At 31.6% G+C, this 27,045-nt stretch overlaps 1 protein-coding gene across 8 annotated transcripts in view; it reads left to right on the forward strand.

Annotated features, from left to right (window-relative positions):
- Nucleotides 1–27,045, forward strand: part of LOC121118486 (rab11 family-interacting protein 4B) — a 114,984-nt gene that overhangs the window by 14,225 nt on the left and 73,714 nt on the right. For 5 of the 8 annotated variants that reach the window (XM_040713074.2, XM_071892075.1, XM_040713076.2 and 2 more), the window contains exon 2: nucleotides 21,002–21,504. The exons of 1 other annotated variant lie outside the window; for it this stretch is intronic. In XM_040713074.2, the coding sequence (XP_040569008.1) occupies nucleotides 21,361–21,504 (144 nt within the window). In that variant the 5' untranslated portion in view covers nucleotides 21,002–21,360. Of the gene's footprint in view, nucleotides 1–8,992; nucleotides 9,462–21,001; nucleotides 21,505–27,045 lie in introns of all 8 variants that reach the window. 2 more of the 8 variants (XM_071892079.1, XM_071892083.1) reach the window with 2 other exon arrangements.

The following is a 27,045-nucleotide window of genomic DNA, read 5'->3' on the forward strand; positions in this document are numbered from 1 at the left end:
AGCAGCTTATTTGCCATGAAGCTTTATTATATCAGCTACAAACAGCTGTCACCAATGGGGATAGGGAAAAGGAAATTAAAATTTTTATAAATGTACAAGAATTACTCCGATGTTGATCCTCAATTTTATTCTGAGTCCAACAAATACTTACAATTATAACTCTCCCTCAAATCATTAAAGTTCCTCGTCGGTTTTTATGACCACACACAAATGTTCAGCAAATTTGAATATAATTGAATACAGCAGAAAAGGAAGTTCCCTCCCCGGGAAAATGGAAAAACCGGAAAAATCCACCGGAAAAAATGAGGGAAAATATAACCAATTTTCATTAATAAATACATTACTGTATACTAGCGGAAGGTGCCCATGTAGCAGGCATGAATAGAAGTGGATAGAAACAAAGAATGAAGGTAGAACAAAAAAGACACAGAGAGAGGGATGTGGAAAAAGATAGGGGTAGGAGAGAAGAGGGGTTTAATCGAGAGAAGGAGAAATATTAAATGAAAAAGAAGAAATAAAGTAGATATTTATAGAGTGATTCTGTCTCTAGACTAAAGAACTACCTGGCTCATCATGTCATCAATTCTATTTTTCCTCAAGCTGGAATTATCTTCAGGAGATATCATGTTAGTATTGTGAAACTACTTGTGCTTATTTACTAATAAAAAACAAAAAATGCTGAAGATTTCTTAAAAATCTACCTTCTATATTGCTAAAACCAAATTTGTCAGTTCGTCAATCCATTATAGCTCTTTACAGTGCCGGGTACATCCGCTAGAACAGTATATTGCTGACTCTTTTTTGTTTGATTTATTGTTAGTTATAGTGTACGCGTATCTTCCAAAACAAGATGTTCCTCTCTATAATATAAATAATTTGATTCAAACCCTAAGGTTACATTATTTTTATTATGTAAACAACAACTTAAAAGCAATTTTGTATCTTGTCATCTCCGTCTATGCACTTTTATTTCGTGGATTTAATTGATCATTTTTACTTTCTTTGTTTATAAAGAAACTAGATGTTATCAAATAACATACAGATTTGAAAAAAATAAATCTAAAATATAATTAAAAATTCTTCGAAAATGTAATTACATACATATATTAGAAAAAATACAATATATATATTTTGTTGCTCGTCAACACAAAAGTATGCTAGTATGATCTTTTCTCAAAATTAGTCTAGGTTACATTTGTTTCTTCGATGATTGACGATAGTGAATCTTGCCCACGCCAAAGTGAGTAAAAAAAGTATTTTGGAGATTGTAGATTGATGGTAATTATGTTAGTATCACCTATGCGGGGAAACCGGATGGTGCCCCTAGACTCAAGACCAATGAAACCCAAAAGAGGCTAGTGAATGATATTCATTATTTATGTCCAGCATTGATATGGCCTTCATCCCTACTGGATAATTCGCTATTGAATTATAGAATAGGGAGCGTCCTGCCGAGCAAAATAGGGCTACCCATTCGTCAGAGGACTAGGTTGTCAATGTCTGCAAGGCTTAGTGTTGAGGATATGGTTGCCGCTGGAGGATCATAAATTATATAGAATTTTTTTTGGCAGGTGTAACAATTTTACTCCCAACCCCTATATAAAGTTAAAAATATATATATATATATATATATATATTTGAACTTTCTTATCATTGTTCAAGATTGATTTCATGTTGACACACCAAATATATAATAAATGTATTTTTGAAGGAACAAATAGTCCAGGTGTCTCATCTATTCATAAATACAAAAACACACAATTAAATATCCAACTGTTCAGGTGAGTCTCAAATGATAAGATAGTCGAAATGTATTCTTTATTTACCATCGTACAGGTAAACAATTCTTGTGTCATTGTTTAGGTTAAAATATGATAATGGCAACCGAGGGGCTCAATAATCAGGAAGTGCTCATAAACAGATGTATTTCTAATTGCAAGAGATGGACTTTTTATTTATCATTTGTAAAAGTTATATTTGATTTAAATTTTTCAAATAATTTATATGTGTAATTTATCGCAAGAACAGACAAACATTTATTTTCCCGCAACCTCGAAATTAATTATAATGATTTTTTTTAAATTTTATGATGGCATTTATTTATGCTGATAAAATTTGATAATACGCAACAATTTTTCTTTGCGTGAGATGTCAGTTTTGAGGAAACACAATGGACACACTTGATCATTTGACTTACGTTACAATTTATGCCCTTCCTTCATAGAATTCACATATGTATGTGAGTAGTTAGTTATAGAACAGTGTATTACGTCGCTAACACAAAAACTTAGAGTGTTTTTGTCGTCAAATATCGCTATTTCTGCTCTTTTTCTCATTCCTCAGTGTTCTTTGACTTGTTTGGTTTACTTAAAAATAGATTTTGTTAATCATTATAAACAATTATCGATATTAGTAAAGCAAGGTTTATCTTATCTGATTGTACTTACAAATGTATCTTTTGAATTAATAACAGTCATTTTTTATCTAAAAAACAAGAATGTAGTCATATTTATGAATTTTACATTTAGCTTTTGCAGTTAAGCCTCTACCAGCTACGAAAATACTAAAGTACTCCCTGGCTGATAAGTTATAATGTAATATTATTTTTTTTATCAATCTGATATTATTATTCTATCATTCTTGAGGTGAGAAGATCTACGTATTGAGTGACTACGTACGAGGAAACACATGAAAATCACTAAGTAACACAGATAATTTCTTGGAATACTCTAATGTCGATCTTAAATTCGACTCTGAGTCTAACAAGGGCTATTAATTATATCTCTGCAACAAATCATCAATGTTACTCTCCGTCTGCAATCAGAACACACGAGTTTTCCATCAAGTTTGGAATATAACTATATAACTAATTTCACTATTCAGGACTTGAATAAAATATTGAGAAAAGTTCAAGAAAAGAAAGTGCATTCTTCCGATTACCAATTCCAAAAAGCAGGCCAGGTAAAAAATGCACACGAATTACATCACTACATATTATTTTCAGACATCCATATTGGACAATAATTAAAACTTATAGTCCACTGAGTTTTTTTTGTTTTTTTTTAAACTGATCAGGTGGTTGTCGTTTCGCAATTTACTTCTGTTCATTATATAACGAAAAAAGAAGCAAATGAATTAAAATCCCAATCAACACGGTTCAAAATTTTTGCCCCGTTTGGTTGATTAGATATTCAAAAAGGAACGGATAGCAAAAACAGTATTCTTTTTTTTCTAAATACTCAAACCATTTTAATGAAAATAGGTTTGAATTACATGTTCATTTTAAAAGTCTAACTATACCTACTTTATTAGCAGGGGATTAAAATGCTTGTTGAAACAGATGTTAGTTGTCTAAATATAATGAATTAATTAAAAGAATCGCTGTTGCCCTAAGGAAACACTTTGTACATGTTTAACTTTGTTTCTTTCCAATATACCAACATAATTATTCATGAAGATATAGAATCATTTTGTTATGGTAGACATTTTGAATAGAAAATTGAAAAGCTATTCTTCGTTAAAAATGTGGTTTTTAAATAGTCCATGCTAAAAGGTTCAATAATATATTATTTCTTTATGATATTTAAAGAAAAAGTTTTTCAATTGTATATCATTATAATTACACTACTTAACAGTTTTATTTCATATTTACTTATTTTCTATTCTAACTTTATAGTAAAGTGTTTGCCATTTAGGTAAATTATATATGATAATATTCTTTGTAAGACAACAAGAATGCTTGCAAATAAAGTGCATATGTAGCATGTGTTTCACAGATGACTTCTATCTATTTAATTCGCATTTCCTCGTTTGTATATGTTTGTCAAATATCTATATTAATAAATATAAGTGTTAGGTTAATTTATGTATTTTTTATATGCATATGAGACCATCATAATTTTTTTCAAGCTGAACTAATTTTGAATAAACACTTTTTGAAAAATTCGGTCTAAATCGTTTTAAAACACGAAAATTGTTATTGATTGTTCCCATTTAAAATTCTGATTGGATCAATTGACAGATTCATTGTTAATGATACCATATGTGTTTCATTTTTTCCTCCATTACCTTGTTTGTATCTCGTAACCTTTCCTTTAAAAATAAAAATAAAAACTAGGCCGAAAATTGATTAGTAGTTGGACAATTTTTCTTAACTGTGGAGTTAATATTCAAAAACTGTTGGACATTGTTTAAATTTTAACAAGAGCTAATTAAAATCTAGTCAATCCATGTTCAGAACACTGATAGGAAGATTAAGGCTGAAAAATCAACAGTTGACAAAAAAAATCAATAGTTGTAGAGAATTGTTTAAATATGAACCAGAGGTTATAAAAATCCAGCCAATCAACGTTCAAAACACTGATAAGAGGAAAAGAAGTTGAAAAATCAACAGTTGGCAAGAAAACATATAAACATTTTTGTGTTAAAGATATTATTGAACAATTAAAATAATTTGGATCGAAAGAAAATCGACCAAAAATTGTACATAGAGATGTCACAATTATGAATAACGATTGAAATTTGGTCCAGTTTGAGTCCAAATCTGTTTAAAAAAAAATTAATTATTAAGTAATTAAATTCCGAAGCATTACTTCAAAAATAAATAAATATTTACTACATTTGGTTGACAACTCTCAATGTTTTCGCTTCCTTTCTCCTAATCCAATGGTTCCCACCCTTTCAAATATAATAACCCATCTTAGAGCAGATAATCAGGAAACAACCCCAATTCTTAAACAATATTGTATACATTCATTTTTTGTACAATAAACAGTTATATATAGCGATTATATATTTTAAACTATTTAATATACAACGTTCAAAAAAAAAAAAAAAAAAGAAAGGAACTTAATCTAACGTAATATCACTAATGGAAAGTGTATATTTTTTATGAATTATTGTAAAATATATATATTTTATATTAAATGTTTTAAACTTTTGAATTTTACTCCATAAATGCAAGAATTTATTGACACATCATCTAACGAAATAATAAGAAGTTTCTTCTTATGTTATCTTCTCTTCTCGGCTACAAAGTAACTATACACTCCGGGTTAATTCTTCAGCGGAGAAGAAAATCACCGGGTCGCCATGATGTTTGAGGTCATTAAGAAGGCTCATACAATGCTTTATACGGAGTTGTTGATTCTTTTGAGTTAAGAATGGCCTCTCCTCAAATCTCTTTGACTTACTACCAGCAGCTTCAACCACCATTGACATGTTGCTCTTGCTTTTCATACAAAAAATATAAATCAATCTATATAACGCTCTTAATATGTTTTTCAGCGTCTACACACATTTGCCACAAAATCAATAAACACCCCTTGCCATTGGTGGTCAAGACTCAGAGGTTGGGAACGACTGTCCTGACAATTTTTATGAACGCTAATTAGTCGTAGTATAGTTGGTTCGTCTTATGCTGTAAATGGTTCTTTAACAATTAATATATATAATTATAATTCTTTTTTTTTTTCGTTTCTCTTAGAAAAAAAGGATAAAAACGTGATTGTAAAGAAATATAATAGTGCTTGAAACAGGCAGTTAAAAATGTTTATATAACTATTTCCATTTACTTATAAAAAATTAAATCAAGCCATAAGACACACACTTAAATACCTACGAACTAAGAATCTCCTTTATAAAGAACCTTGAATATTATTTCTTTTATTTTACTCTTCATTCTCTTCTACTACTTAAAAAATCAAGAAGTGAAAAAATATTATGTAATGACTATGACTTAAAATGCCATCTCTACTTTGTAAATAGCCCTTAAGGCATAAGAGTCGAAGTCGTTACTTTAAATTTTCTTGAACATCATAATTTATTTATTTTATATACTACCGTGTGGTCAATTAATATCTAAACACTTTGATTTTTAAACTTCAACCAGATATAATGTATTAATTAACTACAGAATTTCAACAAAATCAATAGATGTGTGTCTGAGCACTCTTAATCATTAATGTAGCCGCCCTTAGCGTCAATGATGGCTTCCTGGCGAAGGTGGAAGGCCTGGCGCCCACTGCAGTTGTTGGTCTCTCTCTTGGCGTCCCAGTGTTGCCTGACAGTGGCTTTAAGGACCTTAATGTTTGTCTGACGGACACTACAGGCCTTTCCCTCGGCATACATCGAAAAATTGTAGTCGAGGGCGTTGCCATGAGAGCTGTAGGAGAGGTTAAAAGTGACCTCTCCACCCTCACAAGGTTCCTTCCACCCACTTTTATATAGCTCTCCTGATAGTCTGGTGTGAAAATCCAGGATATCTTGAATGGGCCTTCATGGGCCGAAAGGGATTGACCTGGGCTATTTTCTTCAACTCCTCAATGTCTAGTTTGGCATTTTTGACAGAGTCCTTCTTCCTCTCTAACGTGTGGAACTTGCTGACGGCGTAGACGGTGGTCCTTGAGACTCCCAACTGCTTGGAGTGCGCGAATGGAAATTCGTGGATCACGTTCAAGCTTCATTTTCTTGACTTGTAAGAGCTCATATTTGTCTTGTTTTGCAAATAATTGTTTATTGCTTAATTGATCGAAATATGAATTCATTTCAATCAATCAAATTTCATTAATTATTGAATTAGTAAGTGTTCAGATTTCATTGGACCACCTGGTATATATAAGATACATATTACTTTTGCATCATAAAAATTTGATTTTTTTAGTAAAAATATCTACCAACAACATATACAGTGTGCACATACAATTTTAGGAATGACTACTTTGCCGAAAAAAGACGAAAATATATTTGATGGTGATTTATGCTGCAAATCTATGTTATAATGATTCCCATTTATATATGTGTGGTGATAACATAAAAGCAAGCTGGGAATTTTTTGATGAAACAGAGAAAAACGCCATATAAGTTTTTATTTCAATGAAAAACCCAAGAGGATTTTTTAAAGAGTCAAATACAATATTAAACCACTGAAAAACTGTCCAATAAGTTATTAATATGTTTGATATTGGTTTAAATTTTTAGGAGAACATATTATATAGAAGTTCAGTCAATTTGATCATGCAGTATTTGAACATTAAATCGAATTTTGATATCATCAATAAAATCAATTTGAGATGGCGAGGCATGTTCTCAACCAGCTAATCCCTTGGGTGTTTGTTCGTTATTCTCGCAACGTGAATACTTATCCACTACTCTTTGAAAATAATTTCCCGTCACGACATTTCAGTATCTTTTAAGATCAGTGTTAGCAAATGACCTTAAAAACTGCAGCTCCGAAAGACTTAATCCATTTTTTAAATTAATATAAGTTATAGTACTCTTATCAACGGATACGTTTATGATACTTTTGTAATATTGAATAAAAGTATTCCCGTTTGCTTCTATGTTATCGCCACACATATGATAAAATGTTTATTTTTTCGTCACCAATCATTCAGTTCTCAATAATGTAATATTTAATTATTTGAAAATCCTTCTTTTCTTAAGACATTGGTCTTTTTTTAAATTTATTAGACGCTTGTCATATTTTTTGGTACAATGGTTCGAATATTGCATGAACCAACAGTTGAGGATCCTTATAATGAAGTGAATCACTTATTTAATTAATCAAAATGAATGGGAATCATAATTAAATAGTACTACAGTAAAATCATCACCATTCAAATGTCCTAGAACCCATTTAAAGTATGTATGTATCACTATGCCTTGAATACTTTATGAAACAAGAATAACCTTGGTGTTATTTTGTTGCCTCAAGAGCTGTAATATATTGCTTTAATTGTTTTATTCGTCCTAAAAATCAAATTTATTTAAAAAAAGTAAGCAAATGCACAGCTTATGTACGGAATCCAAAATGTGTATACTTAAATACAATTTTATCCCGGTTATATATAATTATGATATTGAATAGCACAACTAAACGACACTTCTCTTACAAATTTTGACTTGCTACGAGCTATCATCATGACAGTGGGATATGCATAGGACACGGCCCTTATCGTAAAAAGCAGTCAATGTGTTCATTGCCCCTCTACAAACCTGCAATAATATGACTATGGTGTTATTTCTTGTTTGAAATTATGTTTATGATATATATCAGGGATCACTATATACAATTCACCCTTTGAATTTTTTTTTTTTTAGACAAACATACAGATAAACATTTCATCATTATTATAGATAAAGAGTTAGTAAAATTAGTAAATAAAAAGTTATTAACTTACTTGTATATATAATGTAAGTTTCAGATAGATTTTTAGACACACTGTATATCCGGATGAATTAACAGAAAATGTTTCTAATGTTCTTCTGAGATCCGTATAACTTATGGAGCGCATCCATTAACGAGGCATGTTCGTCATTTGATTAATTGCCAATAGTTTATAAGTATTAATGTATGGTTATTTAACATAGCTATTTAAAACTATGTGAAGAGGTGATTATAACTCCTTTCCGCTTCCGGGATGGAAGCCCTCCTATGTAGCACTACTTAGAATACAAATGTAAACCATAGTAAATTATCTACGTTCTAAAGTATTTTTTAAAGATGTATATTGATCATTTAAAATTGTATATATTTAATTAATTAGCATAGATATTAATTAGAGTATAAGTATTATTTTCCTTTGAAAACTCTTATATAAAGAAAAAGTTGGAAATAATTTAACAACTCCATGTCCAGTCAACTCAACAATAGACTTATAAATTCTAAGCACTTTCAGTCTGTATAAATATTAAAAAAAATAAACATGTTATTCCTGATAACTTGAATATTGTTTCGGAGTAAAGCAGCTTAGCTGTCGTGACAGCATGGTTGTCTAGCAAGAGCATAGAGGGAAATTACTCCTATGTCGATCCTCAATTCTACTATGAGTCATTCATAGACTTACAGTTACAACTAGGAAACCCCAAATAATGCTTAAAAATGGAGCTGAATATGCAAATAAAAGTGCAGAAAAAAGACAAAAATCCAAACAAACCCAGTAAAAAAAGGTTTAATTACATATTGCTATCAAATTATTATTTTATATTCCAGCAAGCTTTATTCCACTCAATAATCATCTGTTCACTCCGCTAGCCTGTCTCTCTTATTGGTTAGAAGGTCCTGGAAAATGCTAAAGGTTCTTTCACAGTCTTCGGACGTCATTGAGGCGCAGTTGAAGCTGGCTATAATGTTGGGATTTTCACATACACATACTTACCAGAGATCACTAAACTCATATTCTCAAATGCTTGGCTCTTTTTAAGAATCTCCTCTAGCTTGTGGACAAGCTTAGAAATGACAGGATTTTGCAGACCTTCTTAATGACGGACAAGAGGTAATTTTTCCTCGGGCTGAGTGATACTCTTCTTTGAGACCTTGAAGTTTGACTTTATTAAGGGAAGATCTTGGGCAAGATAAGCAAATGGATTGGATGGCCATTGTCAGCGAGATTGATGGGATAAACAGGAGTGGGGAACCTAACTGATAGAGCTCTCTTCTATTGGAAGGAAAGACTGATAGTGTGTGTACAGTATATTCAGGGTTGTTTCTATGTGACGATTGTATTAATACATATTATTTTCTAGCTAAACATGGAAATAAATAAATAAATTGTTGTATTAATATACGTCAGTCATGAGTACAAACAGTTTGATTATTTATATTTAGATGTTCGCTCCTCAAGGATGAAAGAATGATCATAACAGCTATAGAAAGTTAGAAAACATTGCTCAAATTGCACCTACAAAATATCTCGCACAATAAATGAATTGTAATATACAACTTTCCTCATGATACTATATTTTATATGATATTCTGCCATATCCGTTAACAAGTCATTATTTACAAATCCGAGTCAAGTCTCAAATATTTAAGCTTCTATGATTCCAAATCAAATACTAGTATTTTAACCATGAGTCTGACGTTCCAGTTTAATGAAACTTCAGTGCATATTGTACTTGATCCCCAGTACTGATTTTATCACCAATATGTATTAAATTTGATTTCAATTATGTAAAGAAAATCAAATTTCTGTGGTCTATACTAGGTGCGGTTTTACAATAAAGAATTTTCGAGACCAGAACATAAACCTTTTTAATTCCTTAAATTAGTAAAGATATTTACAAATCCATTTATATACAAGAGTAGGGTCCTCCATGAAACTAATGATTCAATCCAACCATCTTCAGTCTCAACCACGGCCTTCAACCTGGCGTAGAACCACCTGCACGCCTTGATCAGGTAATCTTTATTGCTATTGTTAACAGCCTCAATAATGGAGGCTCTCAGAGAAGCCAAATTATTGTTAGCACGCATGTTGGACTCCCTCTTCAAGACAACCCACACAAAATAGTCCAAAGGATTGCAGTCTGGGGACCTAAGGGGTCACATTTCCTTTGAGCAGAACATCTCCAAATCATCATGGCCTCGGAAAGCATCAGACGTACATTGAACACGTATCTCTTACACTTGAAGTCTCCACGGACGGCTTTCCTGATTGTGTACTCATCCACATTCATCCTTGTAGCCAGGTTATTCATGGAGAAGCTGGGGCCGTCATTGATCTTCTCCTGGTGCTCCCTAGAAAGACCGGAGTATGTTTTTTGGACTCAAATAGATCTGCCTTCTTCCTTGCTGGTGTTCCCATCCTCCAAACTCCTTGAAATCCTTTGCAACTTTGTAGACGGTGGTCTCTTTGGGCGCATTGCCTGCACGGAAGGCAACAAAATTGTCAGTTGAATCTAATAAATTAGTTTTTAAAGTTGTACGACTAAGGGTTACCAAAAAACCTGTTTAAAAAATTCTTAATTATAAAAATACACTCTATATTTAAAGGACCCGCTGTACCTGAGCCCGTTGGACTACTATGCGTAAGGCATAAATAGATAGAGTACAATATATGTACACATAACACTGTTGACTCATTGCCGGCTTCCATTTTCGAGGCATTTGCCAACATGGACAAGGAGTTCCTCATCAAAGCTTGTGTCAGGCTTAGGGCCACCACGTTGAAGGATGTGGTGGGTCGAGGGATTTACTTTGTCATCAAAAAGCAAAAGATTTGCAAATTGCTAAATTTATTTTGGGAAATAAATTCTAATGCATATTATCCATAACTTTTCTAGATTTATAATCCTCACCCTTTGTTTTATTTTCATTCACGATTGCTTTTGTAATGACACACCTCAAATTCGATAAAACTTATCTAGTAATGTACTAATGATCTTACATATATATATAATTAATAAAATCATTTACTCTTCAAAATAATATAATTATTGTAAGCGATTATTTGCTAACTTATAGAGCTATAATTAATATATTTTTATAATTGGACATATTTTTGGCAAGATACCAATGAAATCATAAAATATGGAATAGACATAGAAATGCATTGTTAAATATTTAGATAATTTCGTAAAAATATAGACTCGTAATTACGCAAAATTATAGTTATTCACTATTGTGATTGACACGTACAGGGATATTTTTTATTAGTAAAGCAATTATACAAAAAATCCTCTAGTTTAAATTCTACATAATTACAAAAAAAAAAAAAATCCATTGTGAGCTTTGGAACTTTTTTTGAAACGATATAATCATTTTGTTTAATTGTATTGTAAAAAACTTTTTATATGTTGTAATATTGTCTTAACTTGGCGTTATCTCACTCACAGGCAAAAAACAAACACTATGTTCTTGTGAAATGATAATTTTTCCACCATATTGCACCATATATTTCTGAACATTAACTGGTTAATGTACAATTACCTGTTATTAAGATGTGAACATTTCATTATTATTAAATTTAGAATAGGTCAACAGTTTTGAAAAATGTATTTTTTCAGCCTTTGATTTTCTATATATTTCACACCTTATAAATATTCTGAAATTCCAAATGATAGTATACAATTTAGATCTTCTTATTTTCTGAGGCATTTCCTATTTTTTTAATTAATTTTGGCCATTTTTTCTTCCACCAACGAAGTTGAACAGAGGGTACATATTTTTGCCTCTGTTGGTTAGTCACCAAATGTTACAAATCGATTTATATTATACTGGGTGCAAAAAATAAGGTCAATCTTACACAAAACGTAAAAAATACGTAACCAACCATGAATTTAGAACACATTGGCATATACATAACTCAACTTAATTTTTAGTGAAGGTTTAGTTCTATACCTACGCCCATTCAAGTTAATTCATGTTAAGATCATTTTTTGTACAAATTAAAGTTGTGAGCTTTTTTCTGTTTTTTATTATTTGAAATACCTTCCAAGCCTTTGAAAGAAAAAATCCACTACCTTAACGTTTTATTGTACTTAAACACTTAAATCTAATAGTGACCAATAATAGTATATTGGTCGAGGAAACAAATGTCTGTGAAGGGGATTGTTGGTTGAAAGACATTTTATCAGACTTTGGGAGTATTGACCATATATTTTCATATTTATGTACATGGTATGTTAACTATATAAGATAGACATTACGTAAAATATCATAAAGATGACTTTGTGGTTAATTTTATAAGACAGATTATAATTATGATACAACAGAGAAGAGACTTACATCATGAAAATCAAGGGTATAACATATGTTTTTCTACTCCATATTGCTTTGACATATTATAAAATATGTATAGGTGGATTGAGGAGTATACATAGTTGACTGTTTTTGATTTAAAACAACTGAGTTTATGTATGCAGGTATTTAAAAGGGAATTAATACATTTTTGCTGACTGGAAGCAAGGATATAAAGTAATCATTTATTAATAAATTAAGTTGAATACGAGCATACTTTTTGGTCTGTTATGGGTGCTTATGCGGAATTAACCACCCAATATCCATAAGGTCAACCTTTTAGCTGAATTAAGCAGATAAAACCTTCAAGTAAAGAAAAAATTGTATACGTCACAGAGACAAAAAAATACAGGGAACCTTCACCACAATGTACCCTCACTTTATGAGAATTTTCGTTTATCTTACAGTAGCGAAAATGTAAATTTATTTAATTACAATTGTTTGCCCCCTCTAGTGTTGTGTCAGTCTTAATTTAGGACCGAGTACTGTGTTCCAGTCGAGTAACATCCAGTCCAGTTCCACTTGTAGGTTCTTAAAGAAGGTAAACCCCTCGTGACACCTTTGCGGGTCATTTTATTGACCTTTATATACATCTTATCTAGTGGAACACTTGATTAAATTTTAATAAATATAAATTTTATTGGTCGATGGTCTTCAAACTCGGTCAAAGATAGGTTTTACTACTCAAGATTCCTTATGTAAAGTTTCATCTCAGTTTAAAACAAAACAACGAGAACGAGTAAAATCGAGCAACAAATGAGTGGAATTTTGAGGATTTTCCCTCATTGCATGTTCCCATGGCCTTGTAGAAGGAGCTCGGGTCAGCTTCGGTGAGAAATGTCTTCAGAATAAACAATCCAGCCGTAAACATTGTCTTGGGTGTCTGACTACAAAGTTAAGTGCTGCAAAAGACATGGGTGTTGTTTTTACTCAATTATTAGAGCTGAGGGCAGTTATATTGAATAAAAGTTATGCTCAGGACTACTTTCAGTTGATTTCGTTAAATATATTTCCCCACAAAACTTCTTTTTTTCAATTTTACTCCTGAAAAATTGCAAAGCATCAACCCTGTAACAGAATAAATTAAACAATTACTTGAAATATAAGAAGTTTGTTTAACATAATAAAATAATGAAAAATGAATATTTTTTGGAAATAAGTGCAATCTTTTTATTATATATATTTTAGTTGGGTTGGACTGACGGTCTTAAGAACCGATGGGATCGGTCTTAAGGAAGTAACTGAACCGAGTAAAAAGGACTGAGGCAACACTAACCCTAATTTCAAAAAAAGGCAATATGTTAAAACATTATAAAATCCAACATCAAATGTTGGATTTTAAACAATACATATCAAAGCGACTTTTTTTCTTTTCTTTAAGGCAAAGAAAATATCCTCAAGGTAAAAAACCTATTTTGCTACCCAACTTATAATTTTTTTGGGCTGAATATTTCTTATTTGAAGGCAAAACCTTAAATAGCTTCGATTCAATATTTCAAATTTTCTTACACATAAGGTTGCGTGTGGACAAACAATAACTGTTCATGCTAGTTGAGAGTTCTTGCACGTTTTTCACACTTTGACATGTACGTAGTATGACCATGAATAATTTTGATTTTACCATCCTTTTTAGTGCCTATAAAAAATCCCTCATTCAATTCGTCGAACAGAGCCCTATGTATCCAATAGGCAATAAAAACATCTTCCCCCTTCAATATTGTATTTTCCTGAAGATGACCCTTGATCCTTTCACTTATCTTTTAACGAACTCTGAATAAAATCATGAAAAGGTCTGATTAGGTATAGATTTTTTATATAATATATAAGTTATAAATGATTCCTTTGTTTTGAAGTCTATAACTTTCTTTATCAAGCATCATAGGCCACATGAATAAAAATTAATGATATAATTTTTAAAGGCATTTTTGTGGGCATGCCCATATTTTATGTATTTTCGAAAACATTTTCCCCAATGTTTGAAGTTACTCACGCTATTTTTTGAGCCAAACAACAAGTTTCTCTTTCGTTTAATAATAATTTCATTGTTGAACTATATATGTATGCGTAGAATGATGGGCTTAATTTCTTGTTAGAGAAGGGCCTATTTTCAGTATATACTTGTACATACAGTGTACTAGTGTAAAACTGGCTGGCTGCTAGAAGTGTGTTTACATTTTTATTTTACGAGGTTGAGTTATGGAAAAAAAAATCATGTTGACTCTTAGTGAGTGAACATCCTTTTTCGAACTCACTTAGTTATATGGGGTAAAAACCAACCCTAAAATATATGAAGGGTTAATCATTTTTTTTTTCGTAAAGAAAACTGATGCAAAAATGGATCTACAAAAAGACAAACGAATAAAGTTTAATATTCTTCTTGATACCTAAATTTCTCAAAAGAAAATTGCAAAGCTTTTCAGGGTCAAGGTTAATAGAAATACAAAATTAAACCATAGCACTTTTCCGACTCATGTGTGACTTCTACCGCGCTTTACAATAGTAACGTTAAAGAGTATAACAGCCCCAATGAGTAACTATCTACACCCTTCTTTGACTGCAAAGGTTAGAATACTGTTACTATACTGTAACCCATAAAAATCTGTCTGTCTTACCCAACAATCGTTACGGTACATCAAATGGAAAATTACTATTAACCTAGGCGATAGTTAAAAGTTGAGCCCTGGAGTGTATTTTCTGCAAAATTCATAAAAAAAGTGCTTATATGAAGTCAAGAAGAAAAAAATGTTCAAGTAAATATTGACCGTTTCTGAAACTCTCATGCATTTTTTTAAACTGCCACCTTTTTCACCAGATATGAATGCGTAGAACTTTATTTGGTGGGTTGTCCTAATGACTAATAAAAAAGCTACATCCCACTTCAACCTCGACTCGTTTGGGGCAGTCATCACAAAGAACTGGAACTCTTATCTGGCTCATTGTATTTTAAGATAAATAAATTGAAACTTGTACACAATATATATATATATATATTATAAAAATAAACCTAATTATATACGTAATTGCATTACGTTTACTTATATTTTGGGCCTAATTTTGCCCAACCCACCCCCAAAAAAATAAACATCCCTCTTCATTACCCTAATTGAATACACGCTTGGTTATATAAATTATATAACCAAGCGTGTATATGCAGCACATATAATTAAATTGTTCATTTTGATTTTGAAAATAATGATTCTTCATGGATTTATTATCAGATAAACAAAGATATTATACTTAGAGTAAAGAATGTTAAGAATGTGCTTAAGTTTGCATTCAACATTACTCATTCATAAAGAAATTCATGATATTAATTCTTTATCTACAAAAAAAGATCAGTTTTCCCCTCAATATTCCTTTTAATCCTGCTTATACTTTTTTTGAGCGGATTACATACATATTTTAAGGCTTAGTATTTAAGTTTTTTAACAGACCAAAGCGTAGTGGGAATTGATTTTAAGGTTTTTCGATTTTTGAAACTATATGAAAATCTTTCTAATTTGAAATAAAGTCGTTGTATGAAAGATTTTGGGATTTTTCTCAAGTGTTGCGTAATGTAAAAAGTTTGCGAATCACTCGGTTCGATAACAAAACAAAAAATTTCTTACAAAAATACTATATATCTATATATTAAATGTAAATGTCTGGTGTGTGTGTTTGTGTGTCCGAGAAGAATCATGTCCAAAACAATGAATTGATATTGCAAAACAATTCCATGTATGTTCTTTAGGCTCAAGAGATGGCTCTAGTAACATTTTTTTGTTTTTTTTGCCTCCAAGGCCATGGCGATTTGTAGCAAACTAGTTGAGATTAAATCGGCTGACTGATATATCATCTGTCAATTCCTACCAAATTCATTAGTATACATCTCCGGAAATATGTACAGTAGTTTTTAGAAAGAAGAGTGTGGAATTATTCAAGGTAAACTTTAGCGTTGAGAATATATCATTCCAGTTCCTACAAAAGCTATATTTGAGTCCGCTCCTTCCAAGTGCATGGCAACTCAATGTCCTCATACTCCGAGTCCAATTGGAGCCTCAAATACTACTAATCTATGTAGGTAAAAATTAACACAATAAACGTAATTTCCTTAATTTCTCACAACTGATGAAAACTATTCAAAATCAACTTAGACCCCAAAAGCTAAATTACAGATATTCTGAGTTGATATGGCCCTGAGTCCAAGTCAAGTCATAGTTCTTATGATGTTAGTCCAAGGCAAGTCTGAGTCCTCTATATAACAAACAAATTCAAGTCCGAGTGCGTGAAAAAAAATTATTTCCTAGAATTAATTCAGCAATTCCTAAATTTATTGATCTTACATGACGGGGTGCATAATGAAGTCAATCACTCTTGCAAATCACCTCAGGCTTCAGTCACAGCCTCCAACCTGACTTTGTATATGGCAAAGCCCTTAATCCTTTTCGGAATTATGGGACTAATTCGTCATACTATTAAAAAAATGGATACATCAATAACAAATAAATAAATAGAGCTTAGAAACAGTAGGAAACGGGTAAAATAAAAGTTTTGTTTACGTTTGAAGTTAGTGTTGTACCAGAAGAGTGCAGCACTTTCAGTCAAAGCAAAAAAAATTGTGGGTGCATTTTAGTTCTCCTTGACATCCGTTTCATTTTACTTGATGGACAAAATTCCTTGTACGCTAAGGAGTTCTAAACAATCATGTACATTTATGAAAGTATCCATTTACGTCACATTATACATATGTAGAGGTTAAGACAAATACAATGGTACCAACTGACAATTTTTACTTTTATTGATGTAAATTTTTGCAGACTGTGAAAATTACCCGAGTATTCAAGTTTAAATAATTTAAAAAAAATGTATTTATATAAAATTTAATTCAGGGCGTAAAAGATGAATGAGGATCTCCTTCTCCATGTGTGCCAATGCATTCCGAATGGAAGCCCACAAGGAGTCAACAGTACTATGTGCACATTTATTGGACTCTCTTTCCATGATCCCCCACTCATAGTAGTCTAATGAGCTAATATCCGGTTATCTAGGAGACCACATTTCCTTTGCATGAAACTTAAAGATCTTAAAAATGTTGGTTTTTGGGGTAAAGATCTGATAATAATTACACAGTTTGAAGAAACCGAGCCAATTTAAGATTATAACATGACACCAGATCTTTTAACATATATAACATAATCATCTGGTGAGTTATTTGTATCCTTGGGCGTGCGCCCGGCACAGAAACACACAATAATGGCCGATTGGTGTTTGTACTTGGAGGACATCTAAAAAAATATTGTTATGTACTTTTGGTAGATAAATCTATTGAATATACTTTTATATATGCATAGATTTCAGGGCTGAAAAGATATTGTGGCCTCAACTGGTTCTGGATCGAAGAATTCTAGCCTGTTTGTCAGAAATACAGGATTTTTTTTCTTGTTTCTAATTTTTTTAAATCTCAAGAATTTAATGACGGCTCTTCAATAAGACGGTATATTGAACAGATCTAATTGTATATGTGTATCCACAAATGTTTACATACTGTTTGACTCATACACACCACCTGGACTGAGTATTTGTTTGCCTGTAAATACATTTATTGCAGGAGGTGGTAGGTATGATATTTTTTCTTCAGATAAATTAGAAAATCATATTAGACAAATATCATAGAGATTTAGAATGTCAGGTACTTGTAAAATGTACATTAAAGTGTCCCATATTCGTTTTGATACATTTCTTCCTGTGCCAAAAGGCGTTTTTTACTTTAAATAATAATAAAAAATTGTTTTGGCAAAGTTCTCTTAGGGGATTTTTGGGTTATCACAGCCCATTTTAATTTATTAAAATTTGTATTCTGCGGACAAATTTAATTGATATTTTGAAAATAAAATAAAATAAGCTCATAGAATTTACAACCTTTTACAAATTCAAATTAAAGTGGTTTACCCGACAAAGTACCCTGCCAGGTGATGTCCTTGTGTCTGATGGCAAGAAGATGTTTCCTTACTTCTTCAATCGGGATGAAAAGATTGGGACTAACATCTACAATAAGGTGCTCTGCCATGTAATTCTTCTGTGGATCAAGCCAAGCTACCCTCATGATAACTATTTTTGGCAGCAGACAGGGGCACCTGCCTACACGACTGTAGAGTGCTGGAAGTGTTGGGTCCAAAAACTTTACTGATTTTTATCCCAGCGGTATATGGCCTCCGTCACCCCTCGAGTTGAATCCCCTTGATTAGTTTTGGTGGTGTGTCATGGAGGGAATCATAAATGCAATCCAAATACTGAAATGTAGATGACCTAAAGTCCCTTATCTTCAGGGTCTGAAACAACTACCCAGTCAGAAAAGTTGTCAAAGTCTGTACCATCTGCCGTCGTATTGAGGGTGACATTACTAAGATGCAGCATCTTTGACGGACCAATATTCTTTTTTTAGATATACTTGTTTCAAATCAGGTAATAAAGTTTTATGTTTTGTTTCTATCTACAAGGAAAAATTTCCTTTGCACCCTGTATATATAAAGCACTTTCAAGTGACGTTCTCATTCTAAAATCTGCTTTCTTACATTTAAGAGAATATAACTACTTAATCTCTAGTATTAAAGCCGTTGGATGAAGTTTCCACAAAATATTTTTGAGGGAGGGTGGAACTTGTTTATATTTTTAATAGCTATGAATATCAACAATTATAGAGTGATGACTCAGAAATGAGAATCCTGTTCGAGGTAGTCTAGCATCAGTTCTAAAAATCAATTTTGTACTTGGAGCCATTCGTAAGAGCTGACAAAAATTACAATATGATGTGTTTTTTTTCCTTTGTGCGATCAAAAATTTCCAAGCAAAACGGCAGAGGGTGTGCAATCCCCTTTACACACAGTTCAATCTCCAGGAAGAAAATATTCACAGTGGATGCTGTTCTAAACAGGAGAAATAATCGCTTCTTGGCTTAATTAGGAGCTCAGATTGAATGAACTTTAAGGACCAAACATCCAGCTAAGGTCATGGTCCTCAGCGTCGTAGTGTCCAACGGCAGCAACATGCCTCCTTATCTCTTCAATGCCAACTAGAAAGTTGACACGGTCGTCTAGTCAAGGTCCTCGGGTACCATGTCTTGCCATGGTTGAACAGCACGTTCCCCAGGGCCAACCATGTGTTCGCCCAAGACGGCACACCAGCACATACATCCAAGAAGGTGCAGCATTTCTGCAGGGGGAACATGGATGCCTTTAGGCCGGCAGACTTCTGTTTTTCGTCCTCGCCTGACGTCAACACCCTGGGCTTTGCTCTTAGGTGCAATTAGGAGGGCAAGACGAACAAGACTTCTCATCCAAATGTCAATGCCCTGAATGCCGTGATCACGAAGGGGGGGGACAACTTTTCCTCGGACTTCATCATGGCCAGCTGTGCTTCTGTTCGTCCCCATATTGAAGACATCATTCAAAATGGAGGGTGGGAGGTATATTCAATAAAAAGTGTAGAAAATTGTTGAATTACCAACTTTCATTTCAAAAGATTGCCATAAAAATTGCATTAAATACAAACATGTAGTAGTGGAAACGGCTTTTAAAATCCAAAAATTTTTAGTCTTCACCCTCTATACCTCCAATATGGCGTCCTTTTTGGTTTATTATTCAATCTCTTAAATCTGCTTAATATAAAAAGTTATGAGTAAATACCTGAAAGGAAATAAAAGGTTGTGCATTACTTAGTCATTGTCTTGAAGTCGCAAAAGGTGTCGCAAAACTGACAGAAGTTGGACCCAAAATACCAAAACAATCTATTAGTTATTACAATACTCTTTGATAATATTAAATTATCAATAAGGGGGTGGTCTATGGCCCCCTGCCCCTTTGTTGTTTGGCCCCTGATAGATGATTTCATCTTTGAATTTGAATATACAATAATATTCTAATTAATTCAGTTTTAGCTAAAGTGTAATTTTTCCTTGGTACATTTTAATTTTAACAGTCCAAAATACTTGCAGAAACAATTTTTTCTCCAATCAGTCTAGGCATATCTAAAGAGTGATTTTTGATTTTAGAATAGTTAAGTATTCAGAGTATTTTTAAACTATTCTTACAAAACAATTATTATGAACTTGTTAAGGGGTGTGTCCACTTATTTTTACCTTATACTTTTCCAATAGCAAAGACCAGGATTTCTCTCCATGTACTTGCACTTTAGCTAAAACTAAAATGTACTCCTACGTCTAAAAATTGATACAAACAAAGAAATGGAATATTTATTGTACGATGAACAACCGGTTTCGTCCCATTCTTCCTGCAATGAGATATTGCCTAATTGGTTTATTTAGGGGTAAAGGTATTTTATAATTAGAAATTCTATTTCAAACTAGAGAGAAGAACATTGAAAGTTTTTAATAGTTAATGGGTGTATCACTAATAAAAATCTTTAATTTATTTATTTGCAAGTCTTTTTTTTTTCTGTAGGTTCATGTATTTTATTTTTTAATTTCACCATCCATTTTTTTTCCAGAACTTGAATTTCAATTACGCCTCCAATCTTCAGAATGTAATGCAGATTCTTTTAAAAGTGATTTGACAATGATAACTACAAAATGATATCTCGGTTTTTATACAAACACAACTTCTCTGCACCTCAATAATATTTCAACGCAAATTTAATTAAAAAGAGTATACACATATATATGTGGAACAAGGCAAGGAATGAAGTGTAAGACCGAAGAAAAACTCCCACTGATATCCCTCCAATATTGACTTGATAACAAATTACTCCTGAATGACATATCAAGTATTTCAAAACAAAACAAATATATTTATTTTATTTTATTAAAAAAGTGATTTCAACAAAGTTCTAATCATCCTTGACCCAACATGATGAATAACTTTAGTGAGGATCAACTTCAAACCGTGTTCCAAATTTGTAAACCCAATTCTCAGGGGAAAATTTCTGCGAATAATTTGAAAAATATGTTTAATAAATACTCTGGAAGAAGTACAGAAAACGCTGAGGACGAGGTAAGATCCATTTTATATTACACAATAGTAGGGTCCTGATCTAGGTATGGGTTTTAGAAAAAATTCCGAATTATCAAGTGTAAAAAGTTAGAAAATGTTGCAGAGAGGAAATTAAATTTTGGTAGCATTTTATACAGTGTGTTTCCTTCAAATCAATAAACACATTTAATCTAAGAACATATTCCATTTTGAAAATATTATTTTTGAGATTGGAAGACTTTAATATGAAGAGTTCTTAGAAGAAAATATTTTATTTACAAACATGTTGTTTATGTGTTCACGTCCAATAAATGTGGAAATTTACATTTATGAATTTTTTAAATACGAGTCCTTAAGATCTTGTAATACATAACTAGTAATACATATGTTTTATGAGGCCTCATTATGCTTTTTTACATTTAAAAATAAAGCCAGTGTGTCATTTGGAGAGATCTTAAAGATATTTGTTTTATATGTGTAGAGATTCAATTCGTTTTTAACTTTTATTTTATTTATTAATTTTGATCAAATTTCCATTGATCTTGGTTTCATCTCTTTAAATGAATGGTAATTTATTAATCAAATCCTTGTTTTATCATATGATTCATGGTAATATTTATCAAACATAAATCTGAATGGCATGACTTGTACTCTTCAACTAATATTGTGAATAATAGGGACTCCCATTTTTTGCACACCTGAGGCTCCTCTCATGGTAAACCCCACCCTTTATCCTACCCCTGAATTATCAAAATAATATCATCTGATTCACTCTATTAAAAGGCTGCCCATTCCTAAAATAAAATCTATACTCCTTTAGGACCTAAAGTTCAGTTCCTCAAAATGTTATTTCTCAATATACTTATTTTGAAGCTAAAAGAAGCAAGTTCTTTCAATGCTTTTTATTGATATTATATTTTATACCCTTTCTCCATCTTATAAAAAGATCCTTTGGTAAAATATCCATTATAAAAAACTAAAATATTTACTTATGACGTAAATAATCTCTGAGTGATTTATTATGTAATTACGTTTATTGTTTAGTTATGGGCGTTTTTTGTTTTGTTTTTCAACGATAAGCGTATTAAGCATGTTCATTGTACTCAACTCATGACAATAATTGAAAAGGCCATTTGTTATTTACTTACTACAAACTTCTATATCTATGATGATTTAATCCATTTAATGATATTTTTATGATAATTACTTTTGGTCATACATTCAGCTTTTATTATTAGTAATAAAAATTAATCATTTAATAATTAATAAAAATGAATATCTAGGAATTGAATTACATATTCACTGGCTTAAATAAAGATGCCATTTACCAAATATAACCTGGCTTATAGCATGTGAATCAATAAAAAGACATTTAAAGCAACTGTTTGAAACAAAAATATGTTCATACATACAGATAAAGTCACATGGCGTGCAGAGATATGAAACATGTTCATTCCATTTTACCACAGGGGTAAGGAACTTGGACCATTCACATCAAGGTCTTTCAATACATTTACATATTACTTTAAATACATACTTATTGAATATGTTTGTGTGTTTTTAAATACTACTGACATTAATACAAAATTATATTTCCTTAAAAGACCGTTAAAAAAGTACCTACATCAAATTAAAATGTATATGTGATCATCAACATTGTCCTCCTAAGGTCAAACTATTCAATAAATAAAAGGAGAATATCATGATAATAGGTTATGAGTAATTAAACTAATTAGAAGCATTTTGAGTATCTTAAAAAATTGACACCGGGAATCAATATGGTAACCCTGACAATTTGAAAAATGTTTCATGACCTTTCATTAGATCAGCTGTGAGCTGTGAAGAAGGAAAAGGGTATAAAACAACGACATAAGAAATATACACCAAATTTTCACTATTGCTATGAGTTTTTCTACTTCCGGACTTCCAATGTTTTTATGTAGTTCTTTTTTCGCCCTTGAGTACACTGTATATGTGAATATTACCCGTCTCAGTAATTGGACAATATTATATCTATATTAATAAAGCAAATTTTATCTCTATGTATGAATACATCTTTGGATGTTTGAAAAATGCATGTTGCATCTAAGAAATAACAATTTAGTCATATGAATGAAATCATGCAGGCTTTTTGCTTTCATGACGTCTCATAGATCGGCGTGAGGCAGCTGTGACAAGGGAGGAAGGAGAGAAGGAAATAAACAAGGAGGTTTTTTTGAATTTTCTCCGATGTCGATCCCCAATTCACTCCGGAATCCAACAAGGACTTACAATCATAAAACAACAAAAGATTCTCAGGGTTATGCTCCGTTTTTTATATACACACACAGATGTTCAATTAGGTTTTGAAGATAATTAAATGTAGTAGAAACGGAAGTTTACTCCTTAGAAATTAAATAATAATGACAATAAAAAAAATCACATATTTGAGCCTCTGTTTATTCACCCCAGAGACTGAAATATCATTTTAATGTCGCTTGTGTATTATAATGATTAAATGATTATATGCTTCATATACCTCCATTTGAGGAGAGTTACTAACGAATTCTGAAATTAATTGGCTGGGTTCTGAGATTTTTCTTTATGCAATTATATAACTAAAATAGCCTAATAATAATGTCCGATTCTGTATGGAACATGTTTTTCTAAATAAATTTGGTATTTTTTATAGTCCCTTAAAATTTAAAAATCATTTCTGCAACTATTATCCTAGACTATGAACCCAAAGATATGAAGTATATTGGTCAAAATCCATAGAAATAGTTCACTTATGCTAATACTCTTTGTATCATACTTAACAAATACTGATGGGAAACAAAGTAATATGTGGATAAAATATCTGTTTTAACGTTAGGATGCCTAAACACAACCAGGAAAGTATTCGTGTTATAGGATTTGAAGTAACGTAACGGAGGGTTAAATTGCTTCAGCCATAGTCACACTCATGAATAGGAAATGACTCTGCATTCATAACAATGCCATTGATACAGAAAGAAAAAATCGTGATCCATTTGAAATATATTCAATGTAAATACTTACGAAAAAATACTCAACCAATTAATATGAGTAGAATCTCTTTAGAAAGCGTTCCAAGTCAAAACTATATGTTTAATTTTTGTCAGTTAATTGCTCTTGAAAGTTTTTATTCGGAAATCAAACAATCCTCAATTCGAAATAATGAACGAATAACTCAACAGTTGGACAGAGTAACGTAGTTGGCTAACTATAAATTGGTTTTGGGCCTTATATTTTATAATATTACTACGGGATGTGATTGAATATATCAATCATAATACATAATACTTTAAATATCATTCTTGAACAATACAAAATATATTTACTTTGAAGAAAAGGATCTATCTACTTGTAATTTATCTTAAATCATTTCCAAATGCTTCATTCTAGTTTAAACAATGAGTCTTAATCCATCAAAATATGATAAAGACTTATTATGACAAGTGATTTGGCAGAAAGGACGCCATCATTGTCCATAATCGTTAAAAGATTCTCACGTCATCCAGCACGGCGTTAAATCTCACGAACTTAAAATGTACGCTGTATTTTGTTATCAGCTCTCCATTTTTCTTTGTATTATCAATGTTATGAATGTTAATTGATTGATTTTGTCTTTGTTAATTAATGAATAATTTCTTATTATTATATTCGAAAGAATTGATTAACCAGGGCCTGATGTTGTATCTTTTTAGCTTCCTTTTTGAGAAACCTTTACAGGACACAAGAAATATAAGGACGCAAAAGCTTCAAGAATAAAGTTTAACATATGATTATTATTTATGTGTGGGATTTACGTGTGAATTTTTTAAAGGAATGTGACTGTAGGGATTATATTGTCGTCTCCAGATGCGATCAAATATTAAACAATTTTAAATACATAAATGAATAGCTACTCCAATATCCAATTATTCTACATTAATCGCGTCGAGCCTTGAATATGTACGACTCTTTCCTGTGAGTGTGATCAGTGTCGTCCGCAGCTTATTGTAACACATTTCAAAGTTAAAATATTGCCCACAGGTTGGAATTTGATCAAATTTACAGACACCTTTGGTGATCTCAATTATTTTTAGGAACAAAGCATAAATTTGAGATACCACATAATTACTAAATATAATATTCAGCTAATGAAACTTAGTCCCAGTATATTTACAACTTGCTTATTAATTTTTTTTTCACCAGTTTGAAAACAAATATTATTTTAAGAGTCGAAAAGGATTCATTATACTCTCCTTATGATATTCAGAAAAATACCTCTAAATCAACTGACAAATATAGAACAAATTAAGATTCAATACTTTATTGTCTAATAAGAGATCAAGGTCCTTCCTTTGTTTCTTCTAATTCCTCCAACAAAACCCATACTGATTAAAATCTTCCATGTAGACTTCCATTAACCCCATAAAATATTTTCTCATATTATGGGTTAACCTTTATTGTCAGCTCTATATATATATGAAATATATCAAACCTTATCTAAGAATGCGTTTCGAAATGGAGACTAAAAAGCTATATAATAATAATATTTGTGCCCCAAAAGTATGAATTAATTATGTCATACGTAGATAGTATAAATATTAGTGATGTTATATGGTGTAAAAACTCGATAGAAAATTGAAATGGAGGAATATTAGCAAAAAGTATGAATCAATACAAACAAATATATATATATATTCAGCTACCCACTTCGAATTTATTTTACATTGCTGACTTTCAGAGACATTACAAGTAACTGAAAAATGTGTGGTATTTCAAAAAGGTTGCAAATAGATGGGGAATCTAAAACCATGACGTCAAGATAATCGTTGAATTCTTGGACCCATACTTAAACTCATTCGAAAGATGGTTTTGGTAGAGCGTCCCTTCTGACACTCAAGAAGTGTTCATAGTATTGTTGCACAAAACAATATACAATTTTTGTCAGGCTTATTTTAAGAAGGTAATCCTTTAATTGTGGCTATCTCCAGAAATTAAAAGAACTATAAAGTCTACAATCATACAGTGTGGTCCATTGAGATCTGAAAACTAACTAATTTAATCATTAAAGAAGGTTGAGTGATTGAAATTAATTCATATTTTGATATATTAAAGCATAAACAATTATTTACAATAAAAACAAATCTGAATTCTCTAGCTTAAATACAAGTCAAGAAAATTACATTTGAAAGTGATTGACAAATTTCCATTTGCACACTCCAAGCAGTTGGGCGTCTCCAAGACGCCCAACTGCGCCGTTAGCAAGTCCAAAACCTTTCAGAACATGACAAAGAGGCGAAACGGAATTCGGAGGAGTTAAAGAAACAATTGTCTTGAGTCCATGAGGGCCCATGTAAGGGATCTTAGTGCTTCACATCAGACTGTCCAGAGAGATTTCAAAAAAGTTGGTGGAAAGAGCTTTCTGAAGATGGAGAGACAGTGAAAAAACTCAGATACACATTTATTTATAATATTAATTTTGGTGAAATTCTATTGTTAATAAATAAATGATATGCTGTTAAAGTTTGCAATTCAAAGTATTCTGATGTTCTCTAGGGGGAGGGAGATAGG

Source organism: Lepeophtheirus salmonis, chromosome 1 (genome assembly GCF_016086655.4).
Source record: "Lepeophtheirus salmonis chromosome 1, UVic_Lsal_1.4, whole genome shotgun sequence".
In the NCBI taxonomy this organism is placed as follows: domain Eukaryota; kingdom Metazoa; phylum Arthropoda; class Copepoda; order Siphonostomatoida; family Caligidae; genus Lepeophtheirus; species Lepeophtheirus salmonis.